This window comes from Nesoenas mayeri, assembly GCF_963082525.1.
Source record: "Nesoenas mayeri genome assembly, chromosome: 4".
Lineage (NCBI taxonomy): Eukaryota > Metazoa > Chordata > Aves > Columbiformes > Columbidae > Nesoenas > Nesoenas mayeri.
The window spans coordinates 44,933,072-44,947,416 of NC_137540.1; the positions used below are offsets into that span (position 1 = coordinate 44,933,072).

The 14,345-nt window shown below is 36.8% G+C and overlaps 1 protein-coding gene across 1 annotated transcript in view; it reads right to left on the bottom strand.

Annotated features, from left to right (window-relative positions):
- Positions 1-12,234, bottom strand: part of FAT1 (FAT atypical cadherin 1) — a gene marked incomplete at both ends in the record, with an annotated part of 102,356 nt that extends 90,122 nt beyond the window's left edge. Inside the window, one exon of the mRNA XM_080343282.1 lies at positions 8,967-12,234. Coding sequence (XP_080199408.1) covers positions 8,967-12,234 — 3,268 coding nt within the window. The remainder of the gene's footprint in view (positions 1-8,966) is intronic.
- Between the last annotated feature and the right edge of the window lie 2,111 nt (positions 12,235-14,345).

Genomic DNA, 14,345 nt, shown 5'->3' on the forward strand with positions numbered 1-14,345 from the left:
TGTCAGGCAGCCAGGTTATTGGTACCAGCAATAAAGCAGAATAACGTACCCTCGAAAGTTAGTTATCTCCTAGGAAAAAGCCTTCTGGATTGGCTTTTGTTTTGGTTTGGTTTTTTTTGGATAGTAGCAAGTTTAGGACTTCTCAGCCTAGCTGATCATGGCCCTTTGGCCCTTACCTTTATATCCTCAAACAAATTGTGCTGAACTGGGCCCATGCTTCGTCAAAAAAAGTTTTAAAATTTCTCCTAATACTAGAGAGGATCTAAAGACAACAGTTACTCTTAGTAAGCTGCTGTTACAGCTATTTGTACTGTCTCACAAAAGAGAACCTATGTGCCAAATGCCTCATTTTTAAAACCATAACAAATTGGTGGAAAATGTATTTTAGTTGCATGAAATTTTAAGCAAATATTTTTTTAAACTCAAATTATGACTCAATTTAGGCACATTTTTGTTGTTGTTTTGTTTATTTGGGTTTTTTAACATAACTGTTTTTTCAACATAACTATTTTTTTTTCTTGTACAATGGCCCAAGATTGGCTTAATGCCACTGAAGAAAAATGCTGTAAAACCAGAACAAAACCATACACATCTTCCTGTGTCAAGTTCACTCTTATTTTCAACATCATACTGAACACACCCAAACCCACTGGGTATCATTAATTAGAAATCAGAAAATAAGATAACACCCCATTTTGAAAATACTCTACACATTTCTAAAATATCTGTATTAAGCAATCATAGGTATGCCTCCTCAGTTTAAATGTCCCAAGCAGACAGAACTGTCTCTCCCATCTTGCAGACTAAACTACAATTTCAGCTCTGTTCCATATATTGCATGCTTGACTACCACTGAAAATTCTGGTAGGGAAGAGAAGCCATGAAAATATGGGATAAATGCTTTAAAAAAAAGGTTATACTGTTGGAGTGGGCATAGTACTGTAAGAGGCTTCATTATTTATTGTCATAACAAAACATTTCTTCTGCTGGGCTCTGGAGAAGTTTGATAAGGTCTTTTCTACAAAGGATTCACAAGACTGGGGGTGGGAGCATTGAAATGGGTAGACCTTCACTCCCAGCCATATAAATTCAAGTTGTTCTCATGGTGCTCATCTTTCTCAATTCAATACCAAAGGTAAGGAATGATCAGGCACAGTACAAAATAAATAATGCCACTAGAAAAAGCAGTGAACAAGTATCAGCATTGAAATATCTTTCCAGAGCAGTTAACTACCAAATAATCTTCACTTGCCCCAACCCCCCCCTTTATTTTTTTTTTAAATACTGTTTTATTTTTACTAAACTTTCCTCAGAGAAAAAGCTAAGGGAATGACTGCATGTCTGACCTAAACTACTTCCTGTTTCCAGAATAAGAACGGCTGTATTTTTATGATTATTATTATTTTTAAACAGAGATAAACTAATATTTATTGAACAGATATATTCAACATTTCTAAAAAAAAAACAAAACAAAAACCAAAACCACAACATACTTTTATCCTGATATGCACAAGAAAAATGCCTCTCAAACTCAGAAAGTACTACTCGAATTCCTTTAAGAGGTTTAATTATACTCTATTAAATTAAACAGATGTTTGCCTTTGTATTATTTTCCAAATAAATAATGAATTCAACAGTTTGTACTTGAATTCCAGGTTTTAACCTGGAATTCTGTTCCAGATGTCAGTGTGGCAACTGACCAGCCAGTTCCAGAATGCAAGAATAATCTGCCTAAGTCATTTGATTAAGAAAAAAAACCCCTCTCTGCTGACTAAAATCTCATTCAAATCTCCAGCGTACATATTTGAATCAGATTTTAGGTCTCTTAAACTCTAAATGAAGTGCTGATGCAGCCCCTCATTTAAAAGATTACACTTCCAAATTAACATTCCCAGGCTTATAAACTCAAAGTTCTTAAAACTGAGTATTCATTCTTCAAGGAGGGGATTTGGGGGTTTTTTTGTTGTCAGTTTTAGTTTGCTCCCCGCCCCGCTTTTTTTTTTTTGACAAACCACATCACCATAATCTTGGAAATTCTTATTCTATCACATTTATACCCCAACCACTGAAGAAAGTTAGCTACTACAGCTATATGGGAAAATCATTAACTTCAGTGCAATGTAATGTGGCCTTACAGAATTCAGCATAGGGTGAAAAAAAAACTTGCCTGAAAAGCTGTTTAGATACCTTGGAGATTAGTCTCTGCTCTGAGCTTTACTCATGTTTGTACTCAAACTAGCTAGGTTAAAAATTTCTTGTGCAAAAAGCTGCAACCACTTAGTATTGCACAGAAATAGAACATCTCCTAATTCAGCTCTCTCTTCAAAAGTACTGTGAAGAACTACTGTGCTTTGCTGTGCTTTGCAAGAAGGAAAGACACTCATAGAAGTTCTTCCCATTCATTCATTTTCAACTGGTGAAAATACTCACATAAGAAATGTTAATGTCAAAGCCTATGTGCCAATCTGTGGACAGAATCTAAGCAGGAAATGTCATTGCCACAACTTCTGTAAACAAACTTTGACTAAATCTTAGAGCATTTCCTCCTCGTAGGCTATCATATCAAACCCACCAGGAATATTCTTTCCTGACTATCAACATCTTCTAACCGATTATAATTTTTAATTTAATGTTTAACAGCTTTCTTAAAAAGATTTGCTCAATGTTTTTTCTGTTAACAGTTTTCAGTGACCCATAACCCATCTGACAGGTCTGCAAGGATTCAGAATAAACACAGCACAGAGTCACCATATGGCTTTGACAGCAGCATATTTGGAATACGTGTAGTAGAAAACCAGAAATTATCAGGAGCTTTTTTTTTTTTTTTTTTAGTTTAAACTGAGGGAAACTAAGTTATTGTATATCTTAGTGTCTATATCCATGACTTATGCAAAAGAGGTAACAAACTAAAGTATATGGAAGGTGCAACTTCAACATGAAGCATGCACTGAAAGAGTGTGGAGTCCCACATTTGTAAGGCTGCTTAATTACAATTAACGTGAAATCAAACCATACTAGTCTCAATTTTGATTAAAAATGCCTCTCCTACCTTCAAGTGGTTTATGGCTGTATCAGTACAACAGAGAATGTTCCCAGGCACTGTAACTTGCTTCTCTACATTGCTGAACTGCTTTTGGCCTGTGCCAGCTATCCGTCTTCCAAAGAGCACTAGGGCACAGTTAGGAGTCAAAATGCAGCAGATCGCATTCCCAACAGACCATCTGAGTGCAGCCACCCTGACTGAAGGTATGAGAGCTGTTAGGCCAGATGCAGGCCAGTTGGCTTCTGTTCCAGACAACACTGCTGGTTTAATAGCCATCCAATAGGTACTTAAGGGTTCTGCTCCATTGATGATCATAGTATTTAATCTTTGCTAATGCCTGTCTTCATACTGAAACTCAACAACAGCGAGTGGCAGAATAATTTGGAAAGCTCAAAAGCCAAAGATTGCTGAAGAAATGGAACTTCAAGATGGGCCTTATGTATAAATGTTTATCATATTCTGCATTTTAATTAATGCAATTATGAGAACACTACAAAAAATGTTAACATGCTTATGTGTTAGCAACACTCTGTACCTTTTAAGAGTGTAATTCAGTACTTTGCTCTACATAGTTCAAATCCTATTCATTCTCCTTAATGAATTACTGTCTTCCCTGCTGGAAATGGTTCTGGTAATATTAAAAATAATGCCTCATAGCCATTAAACTTTATTGATGCTATGTTATGCACATAGAGATAGTGCATGCCCCTGTTAATTTTTTTTTTTTTTTTTTTTTTTTTTTTTACTTGTTCCTCTAACATTCTTTACCAAAACAAATCATCTTTCCTTATCATGGTAGCAAGGTTACATTTCAAAATTACATGGTTCCAAGGGAAGACTACGTAAGAAAGATAAATCCGCTAAAGGTTACAGGCCACATCTGACTCAAACACTCCCCAAATAGAAAATAACTATAGATTGGGAAAGTATTAGAAGGAAGTATCATGTGTCTGCCCTGTTCTTATTGTTCCTTACACTACTAGAGAGAGCCTGTCAGGCTAGACAGACCTTTGTTCTAATAAAGCACAGTCATTATACTTATCTCTGTCTAAGTCAGCAAATGAGCTTGATCGCCTTAAACTTTGTTGTTAACGTTAGAAGAGAATTACTGTTATTCTGTAATACTCATGGCCTAATAATTTAACTCAGGTTACTGAAAGAACAGTCAGATTCCTGGTAACAAATAGCTATATTAGCAGATTAAACACAAGTAATAAGGTTATAATGCATGAAGTTCAGACTGTCACATCGCCCTTAACACCATTCTGGAACTAGGTTATGGGAAAATTTTCAAATATTTTCAATTCCAATAGTTTGGAAAATTTCTACTGGTAGCCTTGCAAGTTGAACTAGCTGGGAAGTTTCCAATAACAACATGTTTGTAAAATTCACCATGGTTTATAAAAATAGACCAAACAAACTCTCATCAGGGGAAACTTTACTGTGTAGGGCCTACATGTAACACCCTGCATTTGAGTATAAAAGGGCTGCAAATCCAACAACTCCAGTACACCAATTAGACACAACCGGACACCACAGAATTCATGATGCTTGAAATTTCCTTAATTTTTGAACATCAGATTCCAGGATGGGCTCCAATCTTCTATAAACATAGTGATGTTTATAGAAGACCTTTCTTAGGCTAAATGACCCAAGACATCTACACTCCTGAAGTCTGCTGGCTCCCTCAGCTATCTATATTTTGAACACTAGAAAGAAAACCAAAACGAAAAGAAGACAACCTTGAAACAATATAAAAACTAGCTCTCAGTAATAACCTAGAAGTCCTGATATCTCATGCAAAGCAGCAGTCTGCTTGGCAAAAATTCTTTGTAGAAGGACAGATAGTGAGCAAAACTAGTAACAGTTCTCATTTTTACAGCTAAAAATCAGTGTGGAAACTTGCTCCTCACATGTTGGTGTCACATCCAGCCCAGCAGCCTCATTCACCTGTTCAAATGGAAGTAGCACTGGGAGTTCTTTCTAATACTGTTTTTGCAAATTAGAGCTTCCATCTTTCATTTAACCTTTGAGAAGTATAAATACTTAATGTTATATCCTTATATCTGGCAGCCAAAAAGCAAGCAGGAATACATTCTCCTTTTCCCTGTTTGCCTTCTGGGATGAGAACTGGAACAAGGAAGGAAGAGCTATCAGTGCCACTTTGGTCCAACATAGCTTCTGTTCTAGGTTCTCCTCCAGCAATTGCTTCTGTCATTCCTTAAGGCTTTTCTAAATGGCAGTAGCAGCTTGGTACTGACATGATTTATCTCACTTTTATTGCTTAGGGCTAATGGGATTTAGATGGTGCATGGGGTTTTTTTTTTTTGTGCACACTGGGATCTGTATCAACACAACACATTATATTATTAATACATCCCAACCTGCTCAACTCCTTATCAAAATCATTGGGAAAATATTTTACAGCTGCTTTAGTAGGCAATTTATATAGCCAGCTCATCATCTCAATTTGCAGACTTCAGTCCAGCTCACACTTAAAAACCTATCTTAAATTTCAGCTTCTCCTGAACACACATACCTAAAGGATAAACACATCACTTTGCCGGGTAAATTCACTGCACAGACAGAAATCTTGTTTTTACATTTTCCTCTCCTCAAACTGTTATAATACACTGAGAGTCTCCATTTTCTATGTAATTTTAATTTTATCTCTGTATAATAACAGTCACAGTGCACTGTTGTACTTCTGAATCATTATATACTGAGTGATGATCTCTGATCTTCCCTATCCACTTGGCTCCCCATTAACAATTTATGAGCTGGAGATAACATAAGGCTGAACCTCAAAATAATCTCATTAGTAGCATTTATTTTCTTTAGTCATTCTTTTGGTCTCTATAACTTCCTGAGGAAATGAGTTTCATGACTTTATTACACTTTATGTGAAAAATACTTCCTTTTAAATTGGTTACCTGTTAACTGTGTGTGTCCTATTTCTTGTATTGCAAAAAAACCACAAAGTGATATAAGGAAGGTGGTACAGAAACTATTGCAACTTTATAGACTTATATCACCTTGCTCTCTGCCTTTCCTGACCATTACTCCCTTTTCAGGCTAAAGAATACTTACATGAAAGCTAAAATGTGACTGACTACTAAATTCACCCCTAACCTACTTGTTTCTGTGTCTTCTTGAAAAGCATCAGACCAATAAGGCAACAAAGTAATCAAAGCAACTCCTGAGTTTGGGAGTATCGGTGCATTAGGGCTCCCTGGTAAGAGACTCGACTTGTAACAGTTTGGACAGGACAGCAGAAAACAGAGCCTATGAAAAGTAGCTGACCTAAATGAAAACTAAATCTTAGAAAAAAGTACTCTTATTTTCTTTAGAAAAAAAAATATTCAAGAGCTAGTGGCACAGATATATTAAATTCTCTTGTGAAAATTTCAGACTTACAGGTACAAAATAACAATCACTAATTCAATTTCCTACTCTTTGAAATGTAAAATTGAAAACCCCATTAGCATGGAAAAGATAACCTGAAAGCTGACAAAAATTCCATGCATGAAATTTGATGTTTCTATCATCATCAATCAACTAGTCTGTCTGCAAATATGACTGTTGTCCTTGATTTCTAAGAAGCAAGGCACAAAAGAATTCCGCTTCGCCACTGAATAGTTAAGTGTCAACTCTAAATAAAACCAGTTTATCCATCTTTGAACTATAAAGTTTAGTGTGATGCTTTCAAAGACAGCAGGAACAGACATGTAGCTCAAGGGTAAGTCAGAAGAGCCCTTTAGCAGGCTGAAAAAGTGACCAAATTGTTTGCCAGGTTTCCCCTTTCACAAATTCTTTTGTTTGCTTTCTTGGCTAATTATCAGCCTTTGCCTTGTATCAAGGCCAGTTCATTTTGAAAAACATGACAAATATTCAGACACTGCAATGTAAAGAGTGCCTTCTGTAACGATTTCAATAGCTTCTGAGCCAAAAAAAAAAAGTGTCAAGACAACATCTAAGCAACATTGTCAAGCTTGTAAGATACTCCATGTTCTCTACTCAGTTCCTTTAGATCAACATTTTACAAAAAAGCACACCTACCAAACACAAACGCACACATTCTTTCCCACGCCAGTGTCTTAAGTGTAATTTGTTCACTAAGATTAAAAACTAACAACCTCTCTTGACCATCACCTCTCCCCATCAAATTCCTCCACTTTCATCCCTGAAGAACTGCAAACACTAGATACCAGATATTAATATGGACCGTGCCTCTCTCCAGCCTTGTAAATACAGAGCCACTGTCCTGGACAAGATTATTAAACAGAAGCTGGTTTTGCCTCAAGTTCTGCCTACTTTGTAAACCTGGCAGATAAAAAGGAACTTAAACTAATACAAATTCTTCAGTAAAGCAAACTAGCCTTGTGCCAAAAGAGTAAAGAGGCAACACGTGGAACTAATTCTGCCACAGTAGTAGTGTCACAAAAACACACATACCTGTCCACATACACATAAATAGGCACACATGTACATATTGGTCTCAAAATACAAATCTCTCTTCACTCTCTCATTCTCATTACTGTTATCTATCACTTGGACAATAAATTGGCAAACTCAGACTCATTCTGCAGGACAACTAGACACTTCTGAGACACTATAATGCACAGTGAACTTGAATGTACTAATGTGAAAAGAAAGGCTTAATGATTCATAAATGGTCTGCACACATACCAGAAACCTAGCAGTGAAACAACTAGGTCTTGGAAAGCACTCAATTCTCCATTTTTAGAAAATCTGTTTCACAATCGTAACTATGTGCTTTGTAAAAAGCAAAGCTATGTGAAGCATTTCTACTTTTGAAACTCTAGAGCTGGTTCTTTAGCCACAAACTACAGAATTTAGTAACTGACGTCCTATAGAACTAAAACTATCACCAGTGTGTTCACTTAAATCTTAAAGAGTGAAGTGACCTTGTGAGTGCATATTACCCATATTCACAATTGTGAAAAGCATAAAGAACACACAGAATGACTACTGGACGAATCAGTTATGATTGCCATTTTTCATTCACAGTTACATGTTTGTTTGTTTGTTTTTTCTACAAGAGGTAAATCACATGTCATAATTCACCTACATGTAACCTGAAGCTGAATTTTGCACAAGATTTCTCCTCAATTTATTTTAAGGCACTTAGATAGTAGTCCAACATCAATGCTCTATCTTTACCAGAAACATAAATGGATGGGTAACTACATAGAGGTCCAACCAAAATGTTAGAAGTCAGCACTTGAATTTTATTGAAGCCATAATTATGTTTCTTCTGAATACAGGACACTGGAATAATTATCACATTTGCTCGTTCATTTATGCATCATTAATGAAATAAGTCAATAGTTCAGTCTGCTTCATTTATAGGAGTTTTTAAAGGCTGCATCTGTGCTTTCTTTAACAGAAGCCTTTCCATGAAGCAGACACTTCTTACTAACTTATATATGGACATCTATGACAACTCTGATAGATAACTACCAAAACCAGGATGCATGGCAATATTACGCCCATGCATACTTCCAGTAAATGAAGTAACTGTCATCCAAGATTAAATAGTATGAAAATCCTTGCAGAAAACGGTTTGCTGCCTTAGCTTCACAATCCCACTGTCCACAAAAGAATCGCAATCATATAAGGCAGATTTTCATTTTATATCAATAGTATTCTTATTATTGCCCGATAGCATCAATTTTAAGATCTAAGAATGGGTTTCGGTAGGTTGAATAGAAATGAGGACAAATGAAGAAAACTACTTATCAAATGTATACATATAATTTTACTACAGTGGTAGATAGAACCATACATATTACTGGTATTGTCCTAACAAAAACATCTATACCAGTGACAACATTGCTTCTCTTATCTCTTTGCTGACATATTTTATTTAGCATATAAAAATAACGGAAGGTCACCTTACCTTTTTCTTCATCTATTCGAAAAACTCCTATACCAGATCCATCTCTGATGGAATATCTAATCTCCCCATCTCGTCCTTCATCTTCATCATAAGCAGATACTGTCATTACTGAGGAGCCAACAGGGGCATCTTCTTTTATAAAGCCTTTATCTGCAAATATAGAGAACCGTGGAGGGTGCAAGTTTTCATTCACATCAACTATCTCAACCTCAACGTAACACGTAGCGGACAACGAAATGGGTTTTCCTTTGTCCTTGGCCCGCACAGTCAAATTATAAAATTGTTTCTTTTCATAATCCAGTCTTTGTACAATACGTATTGCTCCACTTAGTTTGTCAACATCAAAGGTGCTGTCTCCACTGTCCAAAAGACTGTATCGTACTTGACTTGACTGGCCTAAATCAGGATCATAGGCTTCTAACCACATAATAATGGTTCCCTCGGGAAGGTCTTCTCGAATTTTCACATGGTAATTTGAAGGAATAAACTTAGGAGGATTGTCATTAACATCTTCTACAGACACTTTCAAAATAACTGTTGAAAATAATTGAGGTTCTTCAGTAGGTTGGTCTCTAGCCTCTATCTTCAAGAAATGGACATGCTGTTCTTCACGATCCAGAACCCCTACGACTTTCACAACTCCTGTCACAGCATTAATAGTAAACTTGTCTGTATCTGTAAGAAGAGAATATTTCACTTCTCCATTAGTCCCCAAATCTTTATCAGTAGCTTCAATTTGAATTATTTCACTGTTTGGCTCCTTGTTTTCATTCACTTCAACAAAGTAGCTGTCCTGCAGGAACTCTGGGGCATTGTCATTAGCATCCAAAATTTTTATATCTAAAAGGTGCCAGGCAGACTTCTGTGGTACTCCAAGATCATAGACAGTAATATTTAGAGTATATTTATCCTTTACTTCTCGGTCAAGGGGAGATAAAATTTTCAGCACTCCTCTTTCCATATCAACAATGAAACTACTATCTTCATTACCTCCTGAAATAACATAAACTAGCTTTCCATTGAAGCCAGTATCAAGATCAATAGCACTCATAAGTATTATGCTAGAGCCCACAGGTTGGTCTTCTCTTACCTCAATACTACTGGGGAGAGTATTTCTAAACTGAGGTGCATGCATATTCACAGAGTGCGTGTCCAAGAAAACATCCTCAACTTCTCCACGACTGTGCAATTTATTTGCTTGTAGGAGTTTCTCAGCAAGCATTTTGGCAACACCAGTTTCTTCACATTTTAAGTCTACCGGTTTGCGACTAGTTGCTACAGTTATGTTGATATACAATGGTTCTGCAAAGTTTTCTCCATCTGTAGCTGTAATTTTCAAACTGTGAAAAGAAATCTTTGCACCTAGGCCATCTATTAGTGACTGTTTGAGTGAAAGGACTCCAGAATTTGGATTTAGGCTAAATAAATCCAGTTCATTTCCAGATTCAATTTGGTATCTCACCAACTGGAGCTCATCAGCATCAATAGCAGATACAGTTGTTATTTGTTCTCCAACACCAAGATCCCTGGGGATTGTTCCCTCACAATTAACTTTTTCAAACAAAGGTATATTGTCATTCAGATTATTTAAAATAATAGTAACAGGAACTTCAACTTCTCGACGATATGGTATACCCCAATCAGAAGCTCGAATCCTTAAATTGTAAACCCTTGGCATCAATTCATAATCCAAGTCTTCTGAGGTACTAATAATCCCACTGAAATGGTTAATCACAAATGGCAAAGGATTTAGGTTTGCAATGCTATAGGTCACATAACCATTCTCCCCTTCATCAGGGTCTCTTGCACTTACTCTCATGACACTCGTACCTATTGGCACATTCTCATCAAAGGAGGCTTTATAGGATGTCTGAGTAAATTCAGGAGGATTGCTGTTCATGCCAAGTACCTTAATTAATACTTTCGTAGAAGCTCTTCTGTCACTTGTCACAACTTCAAGTTCAAAATGGGATGCATATTGTGCTTTTATAGGTTCTGAAGTGGTAATAAGACCAGTGTGAGTGTTTAAATTGAATTTTACTTTGCCTGGTGTATTTTTAAATACATATTTTACATGTGGGTAACTAGGCAGAGCTTTCACCATTATCACAGGTGTATTTGGAGGAGCAAATTCACTTATTTCAGCTCTATATATCTCTTTTTCAAATCTGACAGGACCAGACTTAAATTGTGGTGATGTCACATGAACAACTTTCACAGAAGAAAACTGGGGGGGGTTTCCTTTATCTTTAGCTTGAAGGGTAAGGTTGTATCCAAATGGGTGACTCTCCCAATCAATGTGACCCACGGCTTTTATTCTGTATTCTTTGCCTCCTGGAACAGACCTCACTGTTCTGAATTGTTGAAGTGGATCACCTGCAACAATATTTAATGATGCTATTTCCCCGTTTGAACCCTGATCATTGTCCTCTACAGTTACAATTGCATAAGTTGGATCTTTGTCAGATTCTGATGGAGTCAGTGTAACAGCTGTAATAACAGGAGCATGTTCATTTGCTTGCTCTACATGAACAGTCAGTTTTGCCATACTGCTTATTCCACTGCTGCCATAGAGCTTCAGCCCACGATCCACTGCAAGAATTTCCATCTCATAATGCTTAGTGTCTGAGTAGTCAAGTCTACCAGTTAGAACTACCACTCCACTAGTTGGATGTATAGCAAACACATCTGTTCTTTCTTTAAAGCTATAGTAGAACTCTCCATTTGTTCCTATATCTGCATCTGTTGCACTGACTCTTGCGATGCTGGTCCTTACCGCTGTGTTTTCAGGCAACGAAACACTGTACGATGTTGGAGAAAACAAAGGCCGCAAGTCATTTGTATCCAGTACCTGTATTCTGACCTTTGTGCGCGTTTCAGTGTTTGTATTTTTTTCAACTGCTTTAACAGTCAGCACATAATGGTCTTTTACCTCTCTGTTAAGGATAGCCGTGTTTCCTCCCTTGGTCCGTATTCTCAAAAAACAAAAGTTTCCAAGAACATATTCTTCAGCTTTGAACAAGTTTTCATTGTCACCAGAAATAATTTTGTATCTTAGGTCCCATAATGGATTTGTAATGTAAATGCCCATTTTCACTGGATGCCCAACATAAGTCTTGGCTGCAGAATTCTCATACACAGTGGCGTTATACTGTACTTGCGTAAATTGCATTGGTGGAGCATGATGTGGTCTTTGATTTCCTTCACAGTTTCCAAAATGCTGCACAAGCAGCATCAGCAGCAACAGCATAGTCAAGTATCTTCCCATGACAGCAACTACAAAGAAACCCTGAAACAAAAGAGAGATGTGTTAAGACCTATGACTGTTCAAATATTATTCAAATAATCTTGATGTTTAGTTTACAATTCATGCTTGAAAGAAAACTGTAAGTCATGCACCTAGGTTACATCCTTTTTTGCACAAAGTTCAATATAACTTCTAGTAAGAAAAAAACTATTAAAAAATGCTAGGAATCCGCAAGAGCAAAAGTCTAGGAATTACTACCATGACACAATGGGAACGGAGTTAACTTCAAATGAACAATTCCCTGGAGCAACATGTTAGAAGAAATAACCCAATGCTGTCTGCTAAAAGTGAGCAAATTAGATCTGAACTAATCCAGAGTAGTGAACAGTTGCCCCAGTCCTCTACTTCATACGTGACATTGTCTTCCAACAGAAAATTATTCTCCCTCATTTCACTTAGACTGTAGAATGGCTGATGTCCAATGACATGGAAGCAAACTGCAAGAGTTGGCTTAAAACTGCTATGAACTCTTCAAAGTATCTTATGAGCACCTGTTCCAAGAATTACACCACTATAAACAGAGAATAATTGTGTATGTACTGTATTCTCTCCAGCTCTGAGTAGCCTTGTAAGTGTAGTAGATGGCAGTACACACCATGAAAAAAAAAAAAAACCAAAAACCAAAAAACAAACAAAAAGAAACAAACAAAACCAAAAACAAACAAACAAACAAAAACACAAAAAAACTCCACACCAACATATTCCTTTTTTCTCCTCTCAGAATATATCTAAAACAAATTAGTATCAAGGCCTATGAGAACAGGAATCTATGAAAATAAATGGAGGGATTATTATGACATGTTTCTCAAATACACTCCAGAAATAACAGGGAAAGAACCTGGAACAGCAAGACAGACAACAGGGAGACACATCCTCACTGGCTTTCTCTTTCAAAGAATTCAGTGTGTCATTTCCAATGCCTAAATCCAGGCAAGACTGCAGCAGAAATAAAAGGAAAAACCTCAGGAACATGATCTTTGGGACCACCTTCTTCATCTGGGTTTACAGCAACAGTCTTCCCAAAGTCTCACAAGATAACAAAAATCAAAGCTTCAGAATGCTTCCTCAACAAGACCAAGCTATCAACCAAATCTTAGGGGAAAAAATCATTTCCAGAAAGTAGAAAGCAATCTAGTTTTGACTTGATTACTTTGATTAATTACTACAAATTCTTTACTTTCACCTTTCTCTATTTACCCTAAATATTTTTCTGTTACCTCTCATTTAGCACCTTCTTCTCTGGCCAGTCTGTCATAGAACTCATACTAAGTCCTCATCATACTAATTTCTAACTGCACCCTTCTTTCATTCTTCCCAACCTTCCACATTTTAGCCCTAGTCTGTCCTCACTCTGTAGTCAGCTGTCAGCCTCTCCTCACACCAGCTCAAATGGTATCACATGATGTTGTCTCTGTCCTCCACTCACATTTACTGTCACAGTTATTTCTCTCTCCCCTAATTCCTGCCTGCTCAGGTAGATACATTAAAGATTGCACTGGCTAAAATTCCATGGACTGACTCTGTCCACTAGAAAGCGTAAGAGCAAATTAATCTCCTTGTATCAACAGTTCACACGAAAACCTCCAAAGAAGTTAATTCGGTCACAGCTGTTAGTAAGTCAATGATTTTGAGAAGCATTTAAGGCTCAGATCCACAGAAACTATAGGAAATATTGGAGAGGAATAGTGAAAACTTAGCTAGTATCTTTATGGAAGGAGGAAAGAAAAAAAAAAAAAAAAAGGCTGCCCATCTTCCAAATCTAGCAATTAAGTTACATGACTAAAGCTAAAACCATAGCAAACAATAAAAAGTGAATGAGCAAACAATAAAAGGTGTATGAGCTTTTAAAAGTAAGTCACTAGCTGGAACCACTGCTTACAAAGTCTCCACAGTGGATGAAGGTTTGGAGAGCAAATGAACATAAGGTTGGAACAGCCAACATTTCAATGGGTTAAAAGTATTATTCTTCTCCTATCTACTCTTTTTCCCAGGCTATGATGATTCATCCAGGGAATAAACAGACTATTGGGTCTCCAGGGCCACCAAAACAAACACACAATCAAAACCCTGCA